The sequence below is a fragment of the Serinus canaria genome, chromosome 3 (genome assembly GCF_022539315.1).
Source record: "Serinus canaria isolate serCan28SL12 chromosome 3, serCan2020, whole genome shotgun sequence".
In the NCBI taxonomy this organism is placed as follows: domain Eukaryota; kingdom Metazoa; phylum Chordata; class Aves; order Passeriformes; family Fringillidae; genus Serinus; species Serinus canaria.
Window position 1 is genome coordinate 23510830 of NC_066316.1, and position 26448 is coordinate 23537277.

Here is a 26448-nt window from a genome sequence, read left to right on the forward strand (position 1 = left end):
GCGGGGGCTCCCGAGAGCGGCGGGGCCCGGGCGGGCGAGGGAAGGGCCGGCTCGGTGCGGGCTCGGGCGGGAGGCGGAGGGGCCGCAGCCGAGAGCTCCACCTGCCCTCCCGGGCCGGTTCGGGGTCGCCCCGCGCTGCCCCGTGCTCCCGAGGCGCCGGGCGGTCGTGGCCCCTGCCCGGGTGGGGTCAGCCGGCCGCCTCACACGGCTCACTCGGGAGGCTCCGTGCTCTAATAAACCTTCCCTGCTGCCTCCCTCTCCCGCAGTGAAGTGGCCGAGGAAAGGCTGCTGAGCCTTGCAGGTAACTGCAAAGGTGCTGCCAGGTGGATCGATTTCTTCCTCGCTGCTTATTTGGTTTCTGGAGTGTTTTGTTCCAGAAGAGAGTTCGGTTCATGAGGGAGAAGTGGGAGCAGTGCCCGTGGATTACTGTGCCCCAGAGGGAGGGCTCTATGAGCAATCCACAGAGGCCTATATGGAAACATGGGAAGGAAGGCTTTTATAATTAGGAGATGTGTTTTAAAGTAAATTTGCAGCAGGAACCAGAAATTAAGTGCACTGTCTGCAAAGTAAAAAAGTGACCATTGTTTTGCTGTATTCATTTGAGATTTTTTTTTCTCTATTATTTGGATTTTAATTTGTGCAAAGAAAGTTAACACTAAGCACTCTTTTAGGAATGTGAAAACAAATCTAACTCCTGTCTATTTCTGCAAATACCATCTCATTTCCCTTGTCATTTTGAAGTTACTTGTAACAAATTGACACAGGACCAAAGACTATCAATTGAAACAAAAAGGTGCTAAACCCATAGCAGGTAATCTCATTTTTCTGTCTTCTGTTTGGCAATAGCAGGAGTTTCTTACCTTAAGTTCCTGTTTGGAAGTATAGGTTATGTCCCTAAAGGTTAGCCTTCGAAAGTACCTTTAGCTTCAAAGTAGCTGTTGTTTTCTGTTTCCTGAGAACGTGGTTTAATTTCTGTGTTCGGAAAGGTATAATGTTGTTAGAATGTGTGGAGTACCTGAATCTTTCATGCAATAATGTCAGTCCAGTTTGGATGACAGAGGAAAGGCAGTGAAATACCTTTAATCCTTGCAGAAGACTCACACTAAAATAGAGAGTATTTTTTCCTTAACAGTGTTAGCATATAAACTAAAGGCATTGCAAAGGGTCCTTATGTAACAGTAGCCCTTTGGAGCAGGTTGGGTGGGCACTGGGACAGGTGAAGTATTTGATGCATTACAGCTCTTAATGCAGCATTACATCTGTTGCAGTACTGCAGTGTTCAGAATTTTGGTTCTGAAGAATTAGATTGAGTCTTAAAAATTAAAACCTCTTATGCTGTAGAATGGGAGTGTCTCAGTCCTGAAAAAGGAAGGGTATTGAAATATTCTCCCTTGATATTTTTTCCTAGCGATGTGTTTAAATTATACATTTAGTAGTAAGTATTGGGTATTTTTTTTCTAATAAATAGTCAAATCCACTCCTGTAGTTATACCAGCAATGTTCCATTAGGCAGGAATATGGTCCAATAAATTTTCCGTAAGAAAAAAAAATCCTTATTTCCATGTTGAAAGATGTGGAAGGTTCATTTTAGCTAGCAGGCTCTGTTTGCCTTATGCTCCCATAAGCCTGGCTAATACAGGTGGTAACAGTGATGGAAGTGCTTATCTTGTACATGAGGATATTGACAAAAAAAGGTTTTTGCTGTTTTTCATATGCACAAATATTCCTGGAGTATGGCTTTGGTATTGTTAATGCAGATGTGAGCCAGTAGATGAACTGCACTGGGTAAAAGAACTTCATGTTGGAAGGATTGCAAGCAAACGTTAGTGTGCACAGCACAAAGTAAATGTTAATTTTATGCTGTACTATAATTACTCCTTATTGTATCTGGGCACTTAGGATGCTAGGTATTCTGAATTGTTTTTTCTATAGGTGATTGGAAGTTTAAATTAATGAGTGCCAAATAGCCTTGTAAATAGGAGCTTCTGGGAGAGACTGGAAACTTTTCACCTTGTTAATGTGCACAATTGTTTTTTTTTGGTCAAAAGTAAAAATATTCCCAGAGACAAGAAGGTGAAATGTATGACCATAATGAAAAATTAAAAAGGGAGCTGTAAAATTCTTCCAGCTGTTTCATTCTCATGTTCCAAAATTACTTTCCACACTTACAATTTGAGGTTTTGTATAATTTATGTTGGCATGTGCATTTTTTTTTTTTAGTGGTCATACAAAGACTGGTAATTTTCTTCCTGACTTTGCTGGCAGCAACTTCTATGTTTTGAGGCTGCTTAGTGTGCCAGACAGTAACCACCTGAATAAAGTGTAAGCTTTCTAGCTCAGGATTGGAGTCACTTGGGTAAGCTGTAACAAGTAGTTTGGCTGTTTGAGGATATGTGAAAAAGTAAGGTACATAATTCTCTGTGTTATATTTTTTTTTCTATTTTTCCCCTCTTGCCTGTGCTTTTGTTCCTTTCTGGTTTGAAAATAGATAGCAGTCATTTCAGTAAGACCTTCTGCCATTGTTTGAACTGCACAGTGTCATTTATTTTATGTGAAGTTGCAGGTTGCACTTGTTTACTTTGATCTAGTGCTGTGAAACTCTGGAAACATGAGCTCCGTGCATGCTTCCAGGTTTAAATCTGTGTCCCATGGTTATCAGTCATGAATGCTATCTGCCTGAAATATTTCCTACCGATTTGCTATAGCTCAACAGCATTACCTCATAGCCTTTTAAGTGAGATGTATTGTGCAGTTCAGCTGAAGGTTCAAGATCCTGTCTCGTTCCATCATTATTTTAAGAAGAGTGGGGAATAAAAGGGAGATCACAGAGGCAACTGTGTGCTCAGCCTCATAACAATGGATTCTTACACCTGAGGTTCCTGTGCTTGTAAAAGTCAGGGACCTCATAGATGTGGTGTGATCTCAAGATGTAGATTTGCAGCCTCTCAAGCAGAGGAAGGAAGGAAGTAGAGTTATTCCTTCTCATCAGTATGTATTCCCAACAGTAACAATTTTTATTCCAGAGGGTGTTATGCATGTATGTTGCACCGTCACACGCAAAAATGCTGTGTGTGTTCTCAAGAAAAGCAGCAGCCTCTATGCCTTGCATGGAGCCCTTATCTGATAGATGTGATCTCTCTCTGTTAGATTGAGTTTCTGCAGCAGAGATTAGCAGAGCAACGTAATTACTTCTGGCTACAAACTAGGTACTTCAGTGGCTTGTGCAACCAGCGTTTCTACTGATGGTTTTAGTAAGGGCTCTTTGAACTCCTCTGGCACTGTGATCAGGCATTAAAGATGTAAGCCATATTATGATTCATTTAAGATACTGTAGGCTGCACATTTGTCACGGTGCAATGGGGCTTCATTAAAAGTGAATGTTGAGTTACTGTATCTCGGTTCATTTGGAAAAAAGAAATTCTTTGAACATTATGTATGGCATACTGATTTTTTTTTTTTAAGCTTTTGTTTGCACTAAAATGTTGTGCTTTAGATATATCTGGCCATATGGAAAGGCAGGACAATGTAAAATACATGTGTTTTTAAATCACTTATTGAGTGTTAAAGCTAAAACTATGAGACTTACTTGGTGCAACTTAATTGCTGTGAGTAATGCCAAAGCTTTGAATGTAATCCTTGGGAATGCTTAAGATACTAATTATATTCCAACCAGTCAAGGTGCACTTGTTTTGAAACTAGTCTGAACTGGTCCCTTCTGAGAACATGGTATTTCCAATGCCAAAGGTGGAGAAACAGATTAATTTCTACAAAAATGAGTCATCCTTCAAAACCAGGGACAGGCTTCAAAGCATAGCACTTTGACAAAAGGTACTTTCAGATTAACAAAGCAAGGCCCAAATATGCTAAACACAAGAGCTCAAGAGCAGGAAATGACTTTGGTTTGGTCCAGGTCTAGCTGCTGACTGCTCTATAGAATCCTAACTTTCTAATTGACTGTAGTTAAATTCTGGAGACTTGGTATGTAAGCTGCAGTTACTGCTTTATGGACTCTCCCTTTGAGGCAATTATTTTATTAGTTATGGAGTTTCTGAGAGTTTTTTTCATTGCCTTGCTTTACATTTCAGATACTTTTACAATTATTTTTTAAATGCATTTCAGAAAACTGTGGTTGTTGGACTAGCCAGTTCAATGGACCACCTAGGTTCAATAGCATATCAAAGTTTTCTATTTTAGAATTGTGAATCTTACTTGCAAACATATTCCATTTATCTTTCGGAGTGATTTAAATAGAATTAACTCCAAGTCATATAGAAATTTTCCTATTAGCTCTCCTATAGTATATTCCCTAGTGGATAAAACTATACTTGTATTCTTTCTGCCATTTATTCATCTTAGGAAAAAGTCTGTCAGCTATAATTTTGAATGAGGGCTTCCTCTTCCTATTATTAGCATTTGTTCTCCAGTCTAAATCTGAGAATAAATTCCATTCATATTGATACCCTTTCTAGTCATAATATAAAGACTACTTTTACAGCAATCTTCATTCATATCCAAATCTTACCCAGTTGATTTCATTGCAGGGACTCAGAAATGTCCAAGTAAAACTATTCTGCCTCAAAAGTTCTGACTTAGGTGGTGCTTTATTCATAACATCCCTTCTGTTTGTCCATTTTGTCTTGTCCTTATACAAGTATAGCTTAGCAGGTCCGTGTTTCTTTCAAGAACACAAATGCCTTTGGTATAATTTACTATTCCAGTGTGTTTCTGTATCCCTATATCACATCATTTCATGATTTAGGCCTCCTTTTTTTGCTTAAATTCCTCCTATTTTTTGGGGGGCAGTTTTATATATTTTTTGAAACAACATCCACAACACCTCAGTTGTATTAGGAATGCTTCTCTTGTTAGTTTCATTACCAGGCAGCTGTTTTTAATTAGTACTATGTTTAAAAAAAAAACACCAAAAAGCACCCAAACCCTTGTGTCCATCTATTCATTAGTATACTCATCTGTATTTCTGTATCCTTATCTGGTTTTTTTTTTCATTAATTTGTGCTAGCCAAATTAACTATGAATATGGTAGAAGGTTGTCCCAATTTCTGCCATCGTTTTTAGTTTAAATTCTTCCATCAGTTTTGGCAGTGTTAGTTGGGCAAGATTATTTCTCCATTATTTCTCTAATAAAGCTCTGTCTCCAGAGGTGAGGGTATTTTTATTTTTTTCTGATACATTTCAGTGGCTGAATATGTTAAGATTATTCTAACTTGGAAGTAAGAGCTATTAATCTTTCAAACTTAATTCTCCTTTTTAGGGTACTTTAAGCTGAAGAATATGAGATTATATTTAAATAACATAGAGAATGATGCAGTAATTCTTGATCTGTTCCAGTAATAATTTTGAATTGGAACCTCCAGTCACCATGTTTTCTTTGGCTTTACTTAATTGTCTGCTGTATGTCAGATCCCCATCTCAGAGAAGCACAGTTCTCCAAAATCTGCTTTTTAGATTCATCATAGACCAGCCCTGTTGGCCTTCACACAACCTCCAGTCACAGAAATCTGTCTGTCTCTGTCTGTCTTCCGGTATTGGTGTAAATCTCTTGTTCTGAGGTTCACTTTTCATTACCCCCTCTTACTACCTATGTCCTTACCAATCACCCCTTAAGATACCTTTGGTTAAGTAGTCCTGTCTTTGGTGTGATGATTGATACTGGAGTCATGCAGCTTTACAAATGACATCATGCAATTATGACCCAGGTTTTGTAAGTACTGTTTTGGGTAAGGAAGGCATGGTATTAAGCTAAACATGGTAATGTTTAGGTAAGTTTTATGGGTGAGTCATCAAAATACTGGTGGTAATCATTCAGAATTTGGTGGATATTGAACTGAAGTTTTCATGTGGTATGTTACATTTATATCAAAGTTAAAGTCTTTGTCTGCCTTCATGCCACTGTATTTGGGTGCCCTACTTTTCAAGTGACCTCTACCTCTCTATTGCCTGTGCCCTTTAATAATGACCTATTTGTTTCTGTGCCTTCTAGCTTATTTTTTTTTAAATTTAAATAATTAAGCCATAAGTAGATAGGTAAAAGGTGTGACTGGTGATGAGCTGACATAAGAAACATGTTAATGAATGGAAAGAGAAAGCATGGGAGGAAGAAGTGCCATCAATAGAGCTGAAGGATTCAGTCTGAGGAAGTAAGTCTGCAGTGAAGCAAATGGCATGCTTTTCCATACAGTAGATCTCTGAAAGGATACAGTGAGTTGAGGTTACAAACCATCCATTAATGCAAAAACCTTGGGATGGCTGTGGAATTAATTCCTTTAGTGGACTAGTTTAGTCCTTACATTCTTCATTATGAATCTATTGCTGCCTTACCTTCTTTTGGAGTACTAATTTATGATTGCACAAGAATTGGAGTGCATGTGATGCAGACCTGAAAAAATAGACTGAATATCAGCAAAGTGACTTGATGTAGGAGAAACCTGGAGACAGAAAGAATGAGGGTGTTTTGTACCCCCTTATTTTCTCCCTCTCAATATCTAAGCATAGTTTTCAGTTCTCCACAGTCTGTCATTTCAGAGGCAATGTATCAGATCACTCCAAATGTCATTTGGTGTCTTTGCACACCTATGAGAGTGGTATTTGTTAAACAGCATGGTCACAGTTTGACAGCTGGTGTCAAAATACAGCCAAGTAGTTTGTTGTGTGATGAGTGCACATGACGTTCCCAGTAGCTGTTTTTACACAATGTCTCTCGGTATTCCAAAGATTTCTCTTCTTCCTTTTGACACTGGTCCTTCCTTTCTTGTGCTTATTTACCCTTACTCCTTATAAAGCTGCTACAGGAAAGAAAATGTATTAATGTGATGGTGAAAGCTAAAGAAAGGCAGCAACTGATTGTGCATTGTACATAGGACTCTGGTTGAAGATGACAGCTCTGAGCAGGTGACCTTGAGGTAGAAGAATGTTGATATAAAAGGGTCTTTTGTATTTGGGCAGTAAGGTAGTGAGAAGAGGGTAACCTCTTGGGGCAGTGACACCCAGTCCTGAAACACCACGTGATGATCTTAAAACAGCATGGGTACCTGCCAGGAAAAAGCAATAGTTCTTTACAAACATGGTCTGAGAAATTCTGCAGTACACCTGAAAGTGGTAACATTACAGCTGATGACTGCATTCGGACCTCTCAGTATTGAAGTAACATTAAGTGCGTACTTCAATATGACCTACAAAGTTACATCCAACCCTTGATTTTTTTGGTAACCATTTCTACCTGTGAACAAATATAGCAAATGGGTATAGATGTGGAGAAATCTAGTTACTGCAGAGTGCTTCATTGTGCAGATGATGTTAGTTTTCCTTCCCTTTTTGTACTGTACCTGCTTAGTAATGTTATTGCCAATGCTGCCTTGAAACCTCTTTCAAGGAAAGTAAGTTATGGTACCATCATGGAAAACTATGTAGGATTCCTTGTATTTCTTATGGTAACAGAATCCTTTCAAAATCACTTGCCTTCCTTTCTCCAAAGTTCCTTCTTTGTATTGCATTACCTACTTCCTATTTGTGGTTTCTGTAGGACTGGGAGAGTAATAATAATAACAACACACTGATCAGATGCTCGGCCTTGTAACCTCTGAAGCAAAGTTCCTTCCTGTTAACCAAATGAGAATGCTGTTGCTGTTCCTGCATACAAGTTCTCACTTGGCCCATGTTCTCTAAAGCCAGTGAAGCTGAGTAGGTTTGAATTCAGGGCAGAGTTTGGCTTTGAAGCATTTACTGAAGTTAGGAACCTTGAAGTGTTGGCTTTTTGGATTTTCTAATGCTGGTGTCAGGAGTATAGGCTTATAGCTCTTGTGGTGTTTCTGTCCATACTGTGGCTGTTGGGGTCCTCGCTGCATTCATGAAAAGTGCAGTTAATAATCTGGCTGATGGCCAAGGCAGAGCCATGTGCAGGTTCGGTCTGGGCTGCACAAAGGATCTGCTGGACTCGTGTTAAGGGTGGTTTGCTTGGGCCCAGCCCTTCCACTTTGGGAGTGATCTGAAACTTCACCTCACTTTTCTCCTGGGGGTGTGCATGTAAACAAGGTTTGTAGGTGAGTCTTGGCCTTGGCAGAAGTTTGGAATTGGTTGATTAATTAAAGAAATAATCAGATTCTAATTGAAAAACAATGCTGAGGTGGTGAGATTTTAAGATAAGCAATCTGGCCGACTTCTTTGAGAAGGTCCACTTAGTACACTGCCCATAACCATTTTGATATAGTTGCTCAAAAAACCCTAAAACATTGTGAGAGGTTTTTTTTTGAGCTGTATGAAGCTAATAAAGAAGGATGTGCTACTAAATAAAGTCTTCAAATCCTTGTCTCTAAGGAGTTTTAACAAAGTTACTTAGGAATAAAATAGTAAAGTCCTTGGGAATTACCATAACTAGCAGAAAAAGGGATGTTAAACAGATTTTTTGTTATTGTTTTTAAAAGCATTACCATACATATATCTGCATGCTAAAAATCTGCTTTCAATCAAAATAGTTTTTTAATAAACCAGGCTTCTCTGAATTATCTGCAAAAAAAATTAATTTTTTAGAATTAAATTTTCAATCAATGAATGAAGTGAATGGTGGAAATTGGAATAGTTTTCTATAACAAAAAAGCTTTGAGCAAAGTTATTAATGCTTTTAGCTGAAGTAAGCTGTAGAATAGCATTAATGAACTCTCAGTGCTATAACCTTTGACTTCAAATTAACATTTTTAGGTTACCCAAAACTTTTTAAAGTAGTTGAAGTTCATGTAATTTTTTTTCCAGCAAGGCTGGTAAGAACATATCTAAAAATGCTTAAAATAGTGTAGCTTGCCAGGGGATCAAATCTTATATTTTTCAAGGTGACCTTGCATTTATTTTTCTGGGGAGCCCCCTGCACTTGGATTTATTTTTCTGGGGACCCCCTCCCACCCACAAAGCTTATAGTGATTTACAGCTTTAATATGAAGGAAATCAGCCAAATTGTTAACGTTAATGTTAATTTTAATAGGATAAAAACTTTGTTTGGGGTTACAAAGAAGTAAAACAAACCCCAACTTTTAACCTAAAGCCAGCAGCCTGGGCTAGGTCTCCAGACCTACGGGTTTCTGAAAAACACAACCCCAAGAAAAAAAAAGGAGCCGAAGTTTTTAAGGGGCCTGGTTTTAAACGCGGAGCGAGGATCGCGCTGGGGCTGGGGACTCATCATGCCAGGGCGGCGGTGCGTGTGCCCGGGCGCCGGTCTGCGGCGTTGTGTCCCGGCGGAGCTGCGCGGCCGTGCCGTGCCGGGCCCGGCGGTGCGGTGCCGGTGCCGGTGGCGGTGCGGGCGCGGAGCGGAGCCGAGCGGAGCCGCGCTCTCCTCCCGCTCGCTTTCTCTTTCCCCCTCTCTCGCTCGCTCCCTCTCCCGCTCGCTCTCCCCCCTCCCTCCCTCGCTCTCTCGCTCTCCCTCTCTCTCTCCTACACTGCCAGCCCCTGATGTGATGGCGAAGAAACCCCGTTGACAAGGCACTGCTTTTTCATGACGGTGAGTTTCCCTTTGAGTGTATTATAATTTTGTGATAAAAATTTCAAGGAAAAAAAAAACACACAACCTCCTTCCTCCCTTCCTTCGGGGAGGGAAAAGAGAGGGGGGAAATCTATCTCCAGACAGACAGAAAAGAAAGAGGAGCAAATTAACAACCAGGAGTTGCCAAAACCAGGATATTAGGTTTCAGCCCAGAGAGCTATTGGCTCTGGGGCTATGTATATAAATATATATCTAGAGAGAGAGCGAGCGAGAGGGGAGACGAGGAGGAAGAAGAGGGATATTTTGTGGGTGGCTGTTGTTTGGGCAGATGTGGATTCACATGGAAATGAACTATATATATTAATTTTTTTTTTCCGCGAGGCTGGTGGTGGTGGCTGCTGAGGGCACTTAAAAAAAAAGTTGTTTCTTAAAATAAAGGCGCGGGGGGGGGGCGGGGGGGGTTGAAGGGAGAGATAAGGTTTCAGGTCCAGGCTGATAGCTGCAGAGAGGGGAGAGGTTTGGGGTGGGTTTTTTTTTTTTTTTTTTTCTTGCTGATGCCATGCAAATTCAGGAGAGGAGGGAAGAAAAATCTCTTTTAATGACTCATTGATTGAGCCGGTTTAAAATTAGTTGTTGTTGTTGTCTTTTTTTTTTTTTTCCGCCCCCTTGATGGCCATCAAGAGAGGGATGGAAAGAGGAGAGGAGGGAGAGAGAGTGTGTGTGTATGTGTGAGTGTGAGAGAGTGAGAGGGAGAGAGGGGGATAGAGAGAGTGTGTGAGGGAGAAAGAAAAATAATCTTTTCAAATCTCCTCCCTCTTTTTTTTCCCCCCTCGTTTCTTTGCTTTTCTCTAAAGCTCTGTGGTCTGTGAAACAGTCTTTTCTTCCTCCTCGTCGGGAAAATGGAGACACTTCGTCTCTCTCCTGGCTGTGCAGCTGGGAAGGATTTTTCTTTTCTTTTTTCCTTTTTCGCTCATGGCTTGATTTTTTTCTTTCCCCCTTCCACTCGCCACCACCCTAATCTTGTCTTTTCTTTGAGCTTGTGTCTCAGAGTTGTACCTGCTGGGGATTTATTTTTCACTCATTTCCTCGTTTTCGGTGTCGCCACTAGATTTGATTTGATTTGTTTGGTTTTTTATTTGCAATTTCCTCCGAATCGCTCCGTGCCTCCTGCTTTTAACCGAGGAATGGAAACGGTGCCGCTTTTTGTGGGTGCGCGAAATGCTCGGGCGGTAGGTTTGGGCTAATGCGACTTTTTTCGCCTTTTCGGGATCAAGTTTTTCGGTGTGCCTTTTATTTTATTTATTTAATTTTTTAATTTTTCTTTGGGAGAGAGAAAATATTTAATTGTAACGCCTCTTTAAAACACAATAAAGCGTCTCTTTCTGGAGTGACTGACCCCTTTGGCTTCGCTATGGAGTGGATGTGAACCCCATCCTTTGTGCTGCTGGGATTATTTTGCGTAAAAGAAGCAATATTTTGCAAATAGATTTTTTTACTTGTGGCTTAAAAGAGTAGTCGGTTGTGAAGAGGATTTTCTAAAATGGTCACTGTTCACATTTATTCAGTCATGGGCGGTATTTAGTATGTAAATTATATTTTGCTTCTTGATACTAATTACAAAATTCAATTACAGATGATGGCAGAAAACAGGTATAGAAGTGTTAAAAGCCGGGTAAACTCGAACGACGTGTAAAGGGCACGTTTATATTTCCTTAGAGCTCTTCCTAATCACTGTGGGGAGGAGTGAGATGTGGAGGCCTCTGCCTTTCGCCATTCCCTGCTCGCCGCTCCTCTCCTTCCCCGGCCTCGGCAGCGCGGGATGGCCCAGGGACTGCAGGGCAGAGAGGAGAGCGGCTCCGGTGGCGGCCCCGGCCGTGCCCGGGCTCGGCGGGCAGGCAGCGCCGGCTGCGCGGGGGAGCGGGAAGATGGCGCTGCCTGGCTCCCTGCCAGCGTTTGTTGCGCAGTTTCACCCGCTCTCCTCCCCCACGGGCGCCATTTTAAGGTCCTTTTTGCTGTCGCCGCGCCGTGTGGGGCGGTGCCGTCGCGCCCAGCTTGGGCCATATTTCTGTGTCTTGTCTGGGAAGCATTTCTGTTTTGGGCTTTGGGAGCCGAGATCTCTCCGAAATCCTAAAAGCCTTGGTTCCTTCCCGTACCCTCCCCCACTCCTTTCCTAATCCTTGGTCACCGTCTTGAGGAGCGGTTTAACAGGCTTGGCTCGTACGGGCCCTTGCGCGCAGCTTCAGTCCTGCCAACAGCCCTTACAAGCTTGTTTTCTTTACCTCTGAAATACGCGTTTCTTGTCATTCAGCGTATAGGAATTAAAAAATATTTGAAAGAACATTTTTTTTCTGAACGATGGCCGAAAAATAAAACATGACATGAAAAAAGAAATCCACCTTTAAAAAATGATCCGGTGTAGTGCATAGGGCAAGGTATTCTTCATTGAAGAGATTTCAGTAGTGCTTGCAAAAATAAGTGCATAGGTAATTTTTTGGTGGGTAGGTTGCTCATTTCGTTGCTGTTACTGTAGCCTTAGTAATATTTTGGTGGGGGAAGGGACTAGCATATTTTCAAGTTTTTATTGCTTCTTTATGTCTAAGGGGAAGCTGCTTTTTCCAAATTACTTAATTTGACAGCTCCACCTTAATATATTTTTAAAGTTTTTTTTCAGTGCTGTTTGTGGAAGAGCACTGCAAATACCTTTTTTTTTTTCTTTTTCAAAACCACTTTTTTTTTTTTAAAACATTTCTGTATGATCTGCTCAGAGCTCATGCGGCTTGGGTTTAATACCAGCTTCACCTGTACCTGGGAAGAGCAAAGTGTGCTGCCCAAACCAACTTATGCTGTGCCCGCTAAGGAGTGTGGAATGCTTGTATAGTTCTTGGATTTATGTTTTTTGACACATCAGAGGAGGGATACCCCATTCTCATTGCTCATTCCTGATAGAAGTGGGAGATTTTTTTAAAATTCAGGAATAATCTTAAAGCTGTTAAATTTTTTTGCCAGTTAAAAGGTTTTATATAACATTTCTTTGAAATATACTTATTGCTCAGAATATACAAAAAAATTGTCTGGATATAAATGGTCTTTTATAAACACTTTCCTAGGGACTTCTTAGCATTTTAGCTTTGAAAAAAACACCAGCTATGAACCTTAAATTCTTTACAAAGATTTTGAACGTGGAATACAGTATTTGTTCACATATTTCAGAAATCATTAAATTCACTGCTTGAAGTGATTATTTTCGTTAACCGGAATCTTGGGATCAAGGTGGTGAATTTTTTTTAATGGTAGTATATTTATAAATAATAAAATTTCTCTTTTATGCCTGAATGTCTGGAAGACTGTGTGTGATTTTCTTCATTAATTTGTGAAAATAGTGAAGAAATGGCAGAAATGGGATAAAAATGACTGGTTTATATTCTCTCAGGGCCTAGTACTTGCCCAATGACTATATATAATCTGTGCAGCAGCCTGCTTGCATTAAAGCACAGTATATTCTCATCCTGCATTGAGATCTTTGTTGGCTACTACTTAAATATTCCAGACCTGTTCTTTTTAGATGTGTTTTTGTCTGTCTGAGTTTAAAAGTTTGTGGCTGTTGTTGCAAGTAGCACTTTGCATTGGGTGTCGCTTGTTTACATTGCTGGAGGAACGCAGAGCTCACCATGTTGATACAGTAGCCTGGTTGTGCTTCCATTGATGCACCTTGGCTTAACTCACTAGTGTGATGCTCGGGTGTTCGGGTGTGTGCTTGTTTTGTGGACTCAGTTGAAGTCAGTGCTACAGAGATGGTTGTACTGTAGCTAAGTATTTACATCACTTTATGGATGTGCAGCTTTCCTGCCCCAGCTCCTTCACATGTTCTTTTCCAGTACAGTTTATGTATTTATTTTAGTTCTACTGAGAGGAAAGCCCCAAAGTTGTGCTGGTATAAGCTGCGTATCCAGTTTCCTTCAAGGTCCTTTTCTGTATTCATGGAGTTTTCCAGCAGAAAACTCTCCATGGCTAGAGCTGAAGGACTCTGCAGTGTGCAGATGCCTGGGTGTGCTGCCTGCTGCCTTCCCAGAGTTTTGCTGGTATACTTCCACATGGTTTCCAGAGAAGTTGTATCTGTATAGCTGCAGTTGGGTTTCACACTGAGGCTCTAATGGTCAATGATCGTGCCTCTTCATGCTGCATTAGGCTTGTGGTAAATCTAATGGCTGCTGCTTTTTAGGGTGGATGTAGCAGCCAGTGTGAAAGTGTGTCATTGCTGTCTAAGTAGTGGCTGCAGAGCAGGCATAAGAGCCTCTTTGATAATGTAGTCACTGTTCAGGGAGTTGGCAGAATTCCTTACAGTGGTACTGCTGGAATAAGCTGCATCTGTACTTGAAAGGTTTTTTTTTATTTCCGTATAGACATAGGGATTGTCTACAAACACAAGTGTGTTTTCCTTTCTTATGGTAGAGGAAAAGCAGTGACAATAATAAACTGTTCTAACATTCATTGTGACCTGCCGCTGTTTTAATTTGAAAGAGTGAGCGTTTTTGGGAGGGCCCTTGTTACACCACCATAAATGCATTAGCACCAACCTGAACTGAGTTTTTTTCCAGGTCATCACATAGTTAAATGATGTATCTCTTTTTTTCAAGTGTTAATTTGTTCCTGCTTTCATAGTTGAAAAAAACCCCAATGCTCTGTCTGTAATATTTTGCTTTATTTTAGAATTGTTGAGGTTTTAGACAAGATAAAGATTACCGTCATTAACTAGCACAGAGAGACTATCAAGTTTTTTTTAATTTCTTTTCTTGCACTAATTTAAAAATGTTCTGGGGTTGAGGGAATCCTTACCAAAAGAAACAGAAAGAAAGCAGGCAAAATCACTGTAAAAACCTATTACAGTAACCTTTCTCTCATTGAAGGTATTGAGAAGGGGTGGTGAAATGGAGAGGGAAGGTCTGGAGAGGAGGATTTAACTTCATTGCGAGAGACTGATTATTTTTGTAAAGTCTGATCTTATGCCTTGTCTCAGGTGGAACTTGCAGTAGTTTTACTGTGAACTTGATCTAAGTGTGGAATTTCAAGATCTGATGTTGGAGCTTGAATTTATTGAGATAAGTCAACTACAGAAGTTATCTTGGCCCCACTGAAATAGGTGGATAAATTTCCATTTGTAGTCAGCAAGACATTGGCTTCAAGAAGGACAGCATGGAGAATTTTCAGCTTGGATTTGGGGTGTTGATATGGACTGCACTGCTGAAGTAGTTACACATCTGTCAATTAATCTTACTCAGTTTTTAGTAGATTTCCCAAACGTAATAATTGAAAGAAGTATAAATGGCTATTCAGCTAATTATTGGCAGTTGGTAGCAGATACTAACTAGCTCATCTGAGCCATGCTTGTGGCAAAGTTTGGTTTTTAAACTAGTATGGACTAGAGTGGCAATGAAAAAGTATTAATTGGGCATTGGTTTATAAATGAACTGAGAAATGTTCAGTTCATAAAGAAGTTATGGGCCTGCAGAATATTTTTTCAACATCTCTGAGAACTATATGCTCACAATGAGAAGTGAAACTTGAGTGTTCTCAAGTAGAAACAAGGTAAAAACCATCTGAGGAACTGACTGAACATTTCTTGGAGTATTATTTTGCACAAAGAACACATGCTAACAGTCTGTACTATAGCATAGAGTAGTTTTTAGAAATGCTTAAGAGCATCTCTTATCTTCTGGGCAGGTGGATGTTTCCTTCCTAAGGAACTGCTGAGATCCTGCCTCCTGTGCATCTTGTGGGATGAAACCAGGACCTTTAAAAATGTTTTATGAATATTGAAATTCCGGAGGAATTGTTTATGTGGTGGAGCAGCATGGAGGACAGAGCCCAAAACAGGCCATAGGATAGTGATGAGGATATAGTCACTGCTGGAGGAAAGGTCTGAGCCCAGCCTTCAGCCTGGGAGATCCCATGGGATAAGGAAGCATCCTGACCTTCAGGCTGAGGTTACTCTAGATTTCTCTATGTGGTTTAAAAAAATCTGTTTCCTGATAAAAGTCTTGTTAAGATTTTGATATTGCCAAGAGCAGCTGTGGATGCAGTAGGAAAAAAGTTGTATTGAATAAATCAGAAATTGTGTGCTGAGCATGTGTATCTCAGGGAAACTGACTGTAGACAGCCACACAGGGTGTTCACTGTGTACCTGGTGTGTTGAACTGCACATTTCCTTTCTTTCCCTAACATACTAAAATATCACTGTAGTTTTTGGAAGTTTGGTAAGTTGCCACATTTGGCAAACTCAAATCAGTGGGTTTTTTTAAGGGCCTGCTAAAAGGAAATGTAGGAGTTGGATAAACAGCCTACTGTAGGTTGTGGTTTTTATTTACCCTTCTGTGTATGGAGCTGGATGTGTAAGCATCCTGTGCTCTTGGTTGTTCGTCTGCCAGATCTTAAACACCATGAAGAGGCCTAATGGTGTGCCTAGCAATTTCTGAGAGGAAGCACTTTTGTGTTTCTTTTCTTGTTGCTATTTTTCTGAGTTGTGAAATGTTTCTATTTTTTAGAGTAGTTTTTCTTATGTTTTTCATCATTCTTTTGAATATTTAAAAATACAATTTCTTCTCATACGTTGTGGCATAGAGATGTCTGAAATATTGATGATTAAATTCAGTTCTACAGCTAATTTCAAGCATTGCAAATTTGTCTTAGAAGTACTATTCAGATTTAGATTATTGGAATGAAAACTTATTTTTGAATATTATGAAGGTAATGCTTGCATAATGCACTCTGTCACTAGATTAGAATTCCAAATTTCTTAGTTTTTAGCTGTATTTTAGAGCACAGTTTGTCATAGCTTTTGCAACCATGTAGTAACTTTTGATTACTCTGGAAAAGAAAATGTTCATAAGGAGTAATTCCATATTGTAGGATATAAGTACAGCATAATTAATTTATGAGTGAATAGTATAGTCTTTGTGTTTCACAAAGTGCATTTAAGAGTGATTATTTTTCCTTACTCCTGTTGTCTTGAAATGACCATTTTTGGATAATTATGACTTCCGAGTGAGGTTTTAGTTTGCAGTGTATTTTTCAATATTTACCTCTTTTCCATTGAGTACTTGTCATTATTCTGCAGCAAATAGTTTTTTTACAGTAATGAGAGGGGGAGGTGGAAATACCTCTTAATATCAATTTTTGTATTCCATCCATGTAAAAATCAATTTCTTGAAAACAGGGTTTGACATGGTAAGCAGCTCTTAAGTTAATTATCAGATAGAGTCTTGGTTACTTACAGGAGTCTGAAATTCACTTTGCAAGATACTAGATATCTAGCTCAAAAGTAGTATAGACTTGAAAAGTAAGCATAAACTATGTGATAATAAGGGTTTGAGTTTATACTCTTTTCTTACACTTCTGTGTTGCAGAGAATGCAAATGAGGTCTGGTTGTTCCTGTCTAGGAGTTTCCTTCACTGAATCCGAGGCTGCCTGTTGGATAGAAACCTGAGAGAGAACTGACAGGGTAAGGCAGGCAGTAGTTACAGCACCTTAGCAATCTGAAGTGCACACTAGGATGATATATTACCTAGGGGATAATGAAACAGCTTGGGGTTTTTCCCCCTAGTTCAGAAGCACACAGAGCAAAAATATTAGCACTGTGGAAATTAATGAGAGTTTTGGTGGAAATTTGTGTGAGGGAAGGACTTCAGTTCTGGGTGTTTGATCTCTGCAGTCAGTGTGGAGTCACTTAATGCTGCTGCAATCCTTTTATGTAATTTAGCAAGGGATGGATTGCGTTAAATAGAGTTATCTTACATCCATGCTCAGAAAGGCTGTGAGGGCTGAAAATGCCACGAATTTGATGTAGCACACTCAGTTCACAGCAGTACCATTCTCTGCAGTGACTGTTGCAGTAACTGATTTGTTCTGGTTTTGTTGTTGGGATGATTGTTTTTCCAGTGGCAGTGCATTTCTTCAGATATTCCATACTTGTGTTGGGATTGTAGATTAAAATTCTGAATGGAGAATGATAAAGCAACAGAACAATTTTAAAGATTTTATAGGACAGGTTCGTTATAAAGCATGAGAGAGATCTTGTCAGAATTCCTGCTGACAGGATGTTTACAAAGGCACACTGAAGTTGTGAGGATCAGTGGGTGTATGTCATAACTCTAACATTAATTGCTTCAGGTGCTGGGGATGTTACTGAGTGCAAGTTTGATTATGTCCCATTAAAAAGGTTTAGCTACAGCAGTCATTACCTTGCTCTAAAGCATTGATTTCCAAAGGTCAGCGTTCACTCTCAGGAGTCATGCTGCCAATCAGGAATTGATCTTGTGCATTTGCACAAAACTCTCAAGTCTAGATTTTTTCCAACAGTTTTGCAGACGGATTTATTTATGTGACTTACCAAGTTTTGATGTTGATTATATCACGTTTTTTGGAAATTATTGTTCTAGATGTTGCTCATCTAAGCTATCCATTAGCTTGTGCTTTTCACAGAAAGTGAAAATAGGTTTATTGCTTTTATCTGAAATGATCTATTAAGGCTGTATGAAATTATAAGTGACTTTGAGAAAAATAATTATACTGTTGCAAGCTGGAATATAACTTGAGTAAATTTAAAATCCAGGGTTTGCAGCTCTTATAAGATGGATAATATACGAAGTGTGTGAATAGTTGGACTGCTTCTGGGCAAATCTGGTTTTAATGTCACTGCAGGTTGTAGGGTCTGCATGTGTTACATGATACTGTGGATTGTGTAGCATGTTGGTTAAAAATTTAGGGTGATAAGGACCACTGGTGGTTACCTGGCCCTGCCCCTGCTGTAAGCAGAACAAGCTTCTCAGTTAGAACAGGTTGGTCAGGGCCATTTGAGTTTTGAAAATTTCCAAAGAGGGTGATTCCACCCCTTGCTTGAACAATCTTGTTTGTGAATGTTTTTCCTTGCATCTGGTTGGGATTTTTTTGTGTTACATGTTTTGGCTCTTGCTTTGTGTCTTGCTGTGTGCTGGTGAGAGGTGACCTGCTTGGCTCATCTTTGTCCCCCTTTTAGCAGGCTGCAGGTAGCACCTGGGTTTGCCTTCTGTTGTCCAGGCTGAAGACAGGCAGTTTCTTCATGTGACCACAGGATTTTACTTGCACTCTGTTGGACTCCTTCACTTTGTTTTGTATTTCTTTTAAGAGCAGTGTCTGTGTGTCAAAGCCAAACATTTCAGCGGGGAGCTCACGAGTGCTGGTAGAAAGGGAATAATTGCTCCACTGGCCTGCTGCCTGCACTGTGCTGATGTGGTTGTATTCGCATGTGCTACAGCCCCACACGTGCTTTAAGGTGACTGAAGCACTGCTGCCTTCTCCTGTGTTTAACTATCCACCTACCTCATTCCCTCTCTTGTGCTGGCACTAGTGCTGCTGTAGCCCTGTGGTAAGGCAGAACCAATCAAGAAGCTCATCCTAAGTTGAAACAGATCAATGTATTTTATCAGATCAGTTTTTGTTCCAGATGACTCTTCAAAGCCATGAGCTGACCTAGGGAAAGTGGATGAGAGGAGGACACGACTGCTTTATTCATCTTCTATATGCTCTTTGCTCTGTAGTAGGTCAGAGTGTTGAAATGAAGGCAGAGGCTTTAAGGCCAAGTAATAAGAGTCTCCCAGAGGATTGGCTTGCATAGCTGGGATTTCCTTGTCAGTTTTATTAGTTTCAACTTCTCTTATGTTCTGTTTGGGAACGTGTGATAAAGGGCACTCTGGTTATTTCCCAGAAGGGATAGGCAGGGCTTCTTGCACAAGTACAAGTACTTGTTATCCAAGTTGAAATATATCCTAAATTCACCAGTGTGGTAGCAGAGATACAGAATAAAATGGGTAAATGGTAGGGGCTTTGCTAATAAGCTACAGGGAATATCTGTGCTGGGTTGTGACTAATTAGTGAGGATTGCCCTTTTTAAATTAGTTGGATGCACCAGCAGGGCTGAATTTGGCCTACTTCTTATAAGCAGATTTTTTTGGTGGCTTTTTTTTTTTAAGACACTGTAGACCAATATCGATAATTAGATTTTGGGTACATTGTAACAGGGTTCCAGTAGTTTGTGTGACCTTTCCCAAAGTGTGTTTTCCCCAGCTGTCTCTAATGTGGGCTCTTGGCAGGGCCCTGGATGCATTGATGGGTCCCAATGGCCCAGCCAAGCCTCACCTAGAGCCTCCACTGGCTGAAGTCTCCAAAGACTGATCCAAATGTAGAAGTGAATCAGTGTTTAAGGGTCTAGGCCAAAGGTCTCCAAATGTTTTTGATTGCACACCCCTATTGGTAAAATTTTTGAGCATGCACCCCAAATATATTGATTTGCATACATAAGTATATGTGTGTATATTAAAACTTCATATACTAGTGAAGTTTTAATATTTTCTTCTTGCATCCCACTGGATTTTCTTGCACACATCCTGCTTTGAAGACCACTGGTTTAGGCTTCATAACTCTTTACTTCACTCATTGTGGCAGGTTTTATTTTCAAACTCTCATGGCTTAATATGGGTTATACCCATTTCATACATCACTCATTGCTGTGGCTGTTTGTATGTTAACAAACAGTGAGGAGGACACAAAACTAGAAAAGATAGTTGGCAAGAAAAGTGACAAACTTTTCTATTGTTTGTGCCATAGGAAAGGTTTTAGGAAAGGTTTTCCCTCAGGACAGGCTTGCTTTTGTTAACACACTTTTAAATGATCATCTGTGTCAAGGTCACATGTTGCTTAAATTCCTCTTTTTGAACTAGACTTTTGGGCGAATTTGTTTTTAGGTGTGCAAGTGCTCTGTTTGCTCCTGCCTCTGCTGTTCTACTGAAATTAACAGGGCACTAATCGTTTGGTAATCCTTGTTGAAAACAGGCATTAGTTAAAAAGATTTAAACTTGCAGTGTCCTGGTTTTGGCTGGAACAGAGCTGATTTTCTTCCTAGTGGCTGGAACAGTGCTGTGTTTTGTCTTTAGAATGAGAATGGCACACTGATGTTTTGGTTGTTGCAAAGTAGTGCTTGCTCCAAGCCAAGGCCTTTTCAGTTTCCCATACTGCCCCGCCAGTGTGGGGGCTGATTTGTATTTGCAAGTAATAAGTACTGACCAGGACTAGAAGGGCCCTGCCTCCAGCTGAGGGAAGGAAGGGGACAACCAGGCTTGACTGTTAGGTTTTTTGGACTGTGGACTTGGCACATGGAAGGCGCAGGACATGCAGGACTCATTTCACAGCAACCTCATGGACTCCTAGGTGGAAAAGTTGGATATATCTTCTTCCCTATCATGCATCAGCCTCTGGGAAATTCCAACAATACAAGGGACAGTTCAAGGCTGCTCTGAGAGCAAGGGATACTGGGATGTACAGACATTGGGATAGGGGATCTGCTAAAAGGGCTGGCCTTGCCCAATCAAAACTTTCACATACTGTAGAAGTAGATAAAGTTCCTATAGTGCACACAGAAAATTGTGTTGTGGAAGGCAATCTGGGTTGTTCCTCTCTCGTGCAAGGGCAGACCCATCCATGGGATTGGATTTGCTCAAGGGCACCTGGGTGCCCTTAGTGGCTAATGCAGAGGGATGAGGAAGTCTGGTATGTACTCAGGGGGATTTGATTTTGGGGTTAACATCCTCATTGGGAGCAACCAATGAGGACATTAATTGCTTTATAATACTGTATATCATCACTACTCTGGTGGCTTTATGCCATGCTATGTCATGCTTTGTGGTATTGCTGTAAGGGTTGCTCAGGTTAATGAAGAATGAGTTGAAACTGAGCGTAGTGCAGTGATGATAGAACCAGACTGCAGCATGTAATAATCCCAACAGCATTTACCATCTCTTTGACTTTGAAGGAATGATATGACAGATGGAGCCCAAAGTCCTGGACTAAATGAACTCAGTGGACATCTTTGAGGGGTGGCCTTGTATGTCTGCATATATGGCAAAAGACAGGAAAGGTGGTTGTAATTATGTGAGATGCATTGGGAAGTGTGGGACCTGGGCATGATGAGGTTGGTCTGGAATAAAGGGTGGATATTGTCTTGGTTTTGACTGAGGTAGAGTTACTTTTCTTTCTAGTAGCTGTGTTTTGGATTTAGGATGAGAATAAAGTTGATAACAGACTGATGTTTTAGTTGTTGCTGTGAAGTGTTTGCCCCAAGTCAGGGACTTTTCAGCTTCTTACAGCACCCTACCAGTGAGGAGATTGGAGGTGTGAAAGAAGCTGGGAGGGGAAATAGTCAGCAGATCAGACCCCAGCTATCCAAAGTAATGTCCCATACCATATGGCATCATGTGGAACAATAGAACTTTATTATCTGGGGTAAACTTGTAGGAGTTTGCAGTATGTTGGTTAGATTTTTCTTGTATCAGGTTTAGCTAGTAAAGCCAAGTGTATGTTCAGTAGTGGGTGTAATAGTGAAGATTATGTATTGCTGTTAGGATTTTCTCACACCAGTATTTACATGCATTTTATTTTCCTTCTGATCATTTTATACAAATTTTGAAGAATTCAGTGAATTTAACAAATTTGTCTTAATTTGTGTCAGTTGTTTTAATACCTCCAGAGTATTAATTGAAGAAAGTTCTGTGGTATCTCTTCAGCTGATAGTGAAACCTTATTATGATAAAATCACAGAGAATATGTAGTTATGTAAAGGAAAGACATTTTATGATGTTTCAGTAATGCTGTCAGTATTTCCACAGACACATGGGTTGAAATATACAAAAGTAGGTTTGCAGTGTGAAAACAAGGATAATTTTGAGTTTGTGTAAATTTTTGCTTTTGGTTAGCTAGGAGACTTTGGAACCTTGTTCTTGAGACATGGGTATGCTTTCAGCAGTTAGGGGAAATAACAGCTTTCTGTAAGTAGTACTATCAGTACAGTTAAAACAGAATGCTGAATGCTTATTAATTTATTCTTAGTAATGCACATTTATATTTAAATTTCATGGCATCATACTATGTCATGCCGTTTGCTTAGCATTGAATTGCAATATCAGTGCTCAGGCTGGTGGCTCTATGCAAGAGTAAGCAGCTGGATTGCTGAATCATGGGAGAAATTGCTTTTCTTAATGTGCATAATCACCTCATGAATGCTGATTTTTGTCAACATTGAGGTAGTTCTCTGTAGCTGTGCACTGTTTTTCTGTTTTCCCTGAGAGGTGATAATAATCCTCACTCTAACATACACTAATAATCCTGAATAATCCTTACTCTAACATACACTCCACTTCTGCTTCACCATCACTGTAAGCTAAAGTAGATAGACCAAATCCAAATAAGGCTCTGCAGTAGAGAGGACACAGTACCCTCTGCTAGTCTACAATATAAGCTATTTTCAGAACCAGTGGAGTATAGAAAAATTTCAGGAAAGAGGTTACAGAATCATAGGACAGCCAAGGTGGGAATGGGACAGCCAAGGTGGGAATGAATATCTGGAGATCACGTTATCCCCTGTCCTGCTCAGAGCAGACTCAAGCAGAGCAGGCCTCTCAGGGTCAGAGCAGGCCGGTCAAGGCTGTGGTCCAGCTGTGTCCTGGGTATCTCCAAGGATGGAGACTCCATTATCTTGCTGAAAAACTTGTGCCAGTGTTTGACTACCCTCAGAGTTTTAAAAAAGGAAAGTTTTTTCCTTAGTCTGCATAGACTTCTTGGTTTATTGTGTTTTGATTTGTGCCCTTTGCCTCTTGTTCATTCCCTGGGTACCACTGAGAAATGTTTGGCTTAGTATTCTTAACGCTCTCCCACCAGGTATTTATATGCAAGATAAAGATTCCCCCATGGTTTTCCATTCCTCAGGCAGAACAGTCCTGGTGCTCTCAGTCTCTTGTATAGCAGGTGCTTCAGTCCCTTCACTGTTTTAATCGTTATGGAGATTAGAATTAGGAATGATTCATGTGGATCTGGTCAGGGACAGTAAGTTCGTATTCGTCAAGAAATAAGAGAGAGAGCAGAATGAATTAAAGCCAAAACTGAGTTACAGTGTTTGAGTGATCAGTATGACAGCACGATTTTTAAGGGAAGTTGAGAAAAAAACAAGCTTGGAATGCAATGATCAACTTGCTGTGAGTAGAAAATATGGTAAAGATGAGATTGGATAACTTAAAGGAAGCCAGGGTACCAAAAAGTTTTGGAAACACTAACATCATTTGATAATTGAACTGGTGGATTAGATGGGATCCTCACAGTTATGGACAAGGGGGATGATATTCTGAGGTGAATAGGAGAGCCCAGAATATACAAACAGAAGCTTTGAAGGAGCAGCAGTTGAAGGGGAGAGTGAGTGTGAGACTTTTTGGTGCAGCAGTCCCTGATGGAGTAGGCAGTGTGTGAGGAGTTGGTGGTTGAGACTCTGTGAGGCTAAATGTGCTCTGCATTTGATTGTTGCCCTCAGGTTGGGCAATGCACATAAATTCCCTCCCTAACCATTGTTAAAGGGACTGTCAGAACTCTGTACTGTTAAACTCAAGTTTAAGTACACTCCTGAATATTGCTGAGGAGAAACTGGAAGTAGCCACATTGACACTTAGCTATTGCTAAGAAAGGTCTGATAGAAAACAGTGTTTCTTTTAATGCTTACTCATGTTTTGGCTTTAGTTTTGATTCTAGGCTGTAGCAGCATCCTTGTGACATTGACCTAAGTTTATTTACCTTTTTGGCTGCTCAAATTAGTGGCTACAGCCACTAATTTGTAACAGTCTTTGTAGGCTCTGTAGTATTTAGTTATTCCCTCTCTGGGATTAGCTGGGAATAAATTCCTATAGAAGCACTTTAATTGGAGTCTTAGATTATATTCGGTGTTGATGTTTTTACTATAAGTCTTAGAAGTTCTTTTTAATCAGTTTGGTTAATCATTTGTCTTTCTCTGATTTAAAATTCTAAAAACCCCCTGGATGGTAAAACATTGCATGGGATTTCATAAATCTTTGCATGTGACTGAATTTGATTTTGAGATAAATCAACAGACATCTGTAGAAGGTGCAGGTCTACTTAAAAACTTTGTCAATAGTAGACAACTGTCAACTTCTTAAATTGTTTAATAAAAATTCTGAGATATTCCAAATTGGTTTTGTTGTTGAAAACAAACTTTTTTTGTGATACGTGTCAAATATCCACCTTCTCTTTTATTCTAGTTGTCATGGATGATGACGATGATGAATCCTGTCTCCTTGATCTTATTGGGTAAGTTTACCACAAATTATTGCAGAAAAGTTGGGAATAATAATTTTGCAAAATCATCTTCTAGAAGATGATTCTATCTTGGTATTGTCTAAAGATGAGGTGACTTGCAGTGAAATGAGCAGACATGCTTCATGTCTTCCATGTGGAGATGTGTGGAGTGCAGAGCCTTTAATCCCAATGGATGCTAGCTGACAGTCCACTTGCTGACATTCTCCTCAGGAGAGGCTAAGGAATGTGTGTTCATGGAGAATGGATTTTCTTCTCAGGTAGTGCTAATACCAGATCAGTGTTGATGCATGTTATTAGGGATGCTACTGCAAACTTCATAGCAAATAACTTTTTGTAATCAAATCCCCAAAGATGTCAATTTTTTTGAGTAATGAAACTAGACAATTTTTTAATACTAAGGTTGTATTTTAAGGGAAGAGTAATTTTTTTTTAAAATTTGAAATACTTAAATATTTAATTTCTACTAGTAATACACATTTGCATCTAAATGTTAGAAAAAAAGAATAGCTCTCTGTACTGTTTCCTATTCACAACAAAAATTTACCAGCATTTTGATCGAATATACTTGATTTAATAAAATCAGGGACTTTGAATGGACATGGGAGTTGTTGGTGTTTTTTTTTTTTTTTTTGTGGACCCCTCCCCTTATTTCCATAACAGATTTATGTGGAGTTATATAATTCTGTGTGGCAATCTCAAAAAATAATTAGGACAGCTGAAGCTTGAACAAGTTTTGTGTGGATTGTATATGTGACAAGTTGCCTTCCTTTGGCAATCATTTGTGTCAGTATTCAAGAACAGATAATATGCTATAAATGCAGATAAAACACAAGAGAATTGAGCTTTTCATGCCAAATACTTTGAACAAACTCTGCTAGAAATTAGACTGACATCAGTCTCATAGCAGCTGCTAAAAGATCATTCCCAGTTCATATGAGAATTTTTTACTAAATGTAGGAAATAATTAGGCTTTTTACCTTTCTCACACACCTGAAAACTTCCATTGAAACCAGTGAGAGCTGTAGCTTCAGAAAGACCAAAACAGCCTCAGAGTGACTGCTGTAGTTTGAGGGCAGCTCTGGATGCTGTAGCAAAAGATTTGCCAGTAAAGGCTCAGTTACATTCTGTGAAGTAACTGTTGTGCAAGGTTACTGATTGTGACCATGTGAAAACACTTCCTGCTTGGAACATGAACATAAAGATGATCATGTGACAATAAAGTGCTCTGTCATGAGCATGAATCATGAGGATCCTGCTACAAGATCACAGGTGGTCCAGAAAATGAAGTGCTCTCTATACAGATGAGTGCTTGTGTGAAAAATTAAAATTACAGTGTTCTTGCTGCTGCTGGCAGCAATTATTGTCTTAAGCATCTAGAAGAATGGAAAACATTTTTTTTAATCTGATCTTTGATATGGTAAGTGCCATTTAAAATTCCTTCCTTAATAAAGACAATATTTAAGGTTATGAAGTGTTCTTAATTTTCAATTTCATTTTGTTGGATTGGAAGACAGTGAGAGTGATTAGTGTTAAATAGCTTGGTTACTTTACTGATAAAATTCATGAGCATTATAGAACCCTATATGAGATCATGAGTTCTGTGCTCCTTAATTTTTGAAATTCTTTGAAATCTACTATGAAAATGACATTTGTTTTAAAATATACGTAACCACTTCAATATTGTAAGCATAATAGTACAATAAAATCCCTGCCAAGCACTGTCATGTCTTTTGTAAACCCATGAACACAGTTGGGTTTTTTTTTATAAAGGAAAAAAAAGGAGTAG

The 26448-nt window shown here is 39.8% G+C and overlaps 1 protein-coding gene across 5 annotated transcripts in view; it reads left to right on the forward strand.

Moving 5' to 3' along the window:
* Positions 1-26448, forward strand: part of BICRAL (BICRA like chromatin remodeling complex associated protein) — a 42682-nt gene that overhangs the window by 247 nt on the left and 15987 nt on the right. Inside the window, exons 1-3 of one of the 5 annotated variants that reach the window (XM_050972125.1) lie at positions 331-9502; positions 16885-16980; positions 24605-24653. In XM_050972125.1, the coding sequence (XP_050828082.1) occupies positions 24610-24653 (44 nt within the window). In that variant the 5' untranslated portion in view covers positions 331-9502; positions 16885-16980; positions 24605-24609. Of the gene's footprint in view, positions 1-330; positions 9503-10039; positions 10714-16884; positions 16981-24604; positions 24654-26448 lie in introns of those variants that run through there. The other 4 variants (XM_018915018.3, XM_009091053.4, XM_018915015.3 and 1 more) reach the window with 4 other exon arrangements.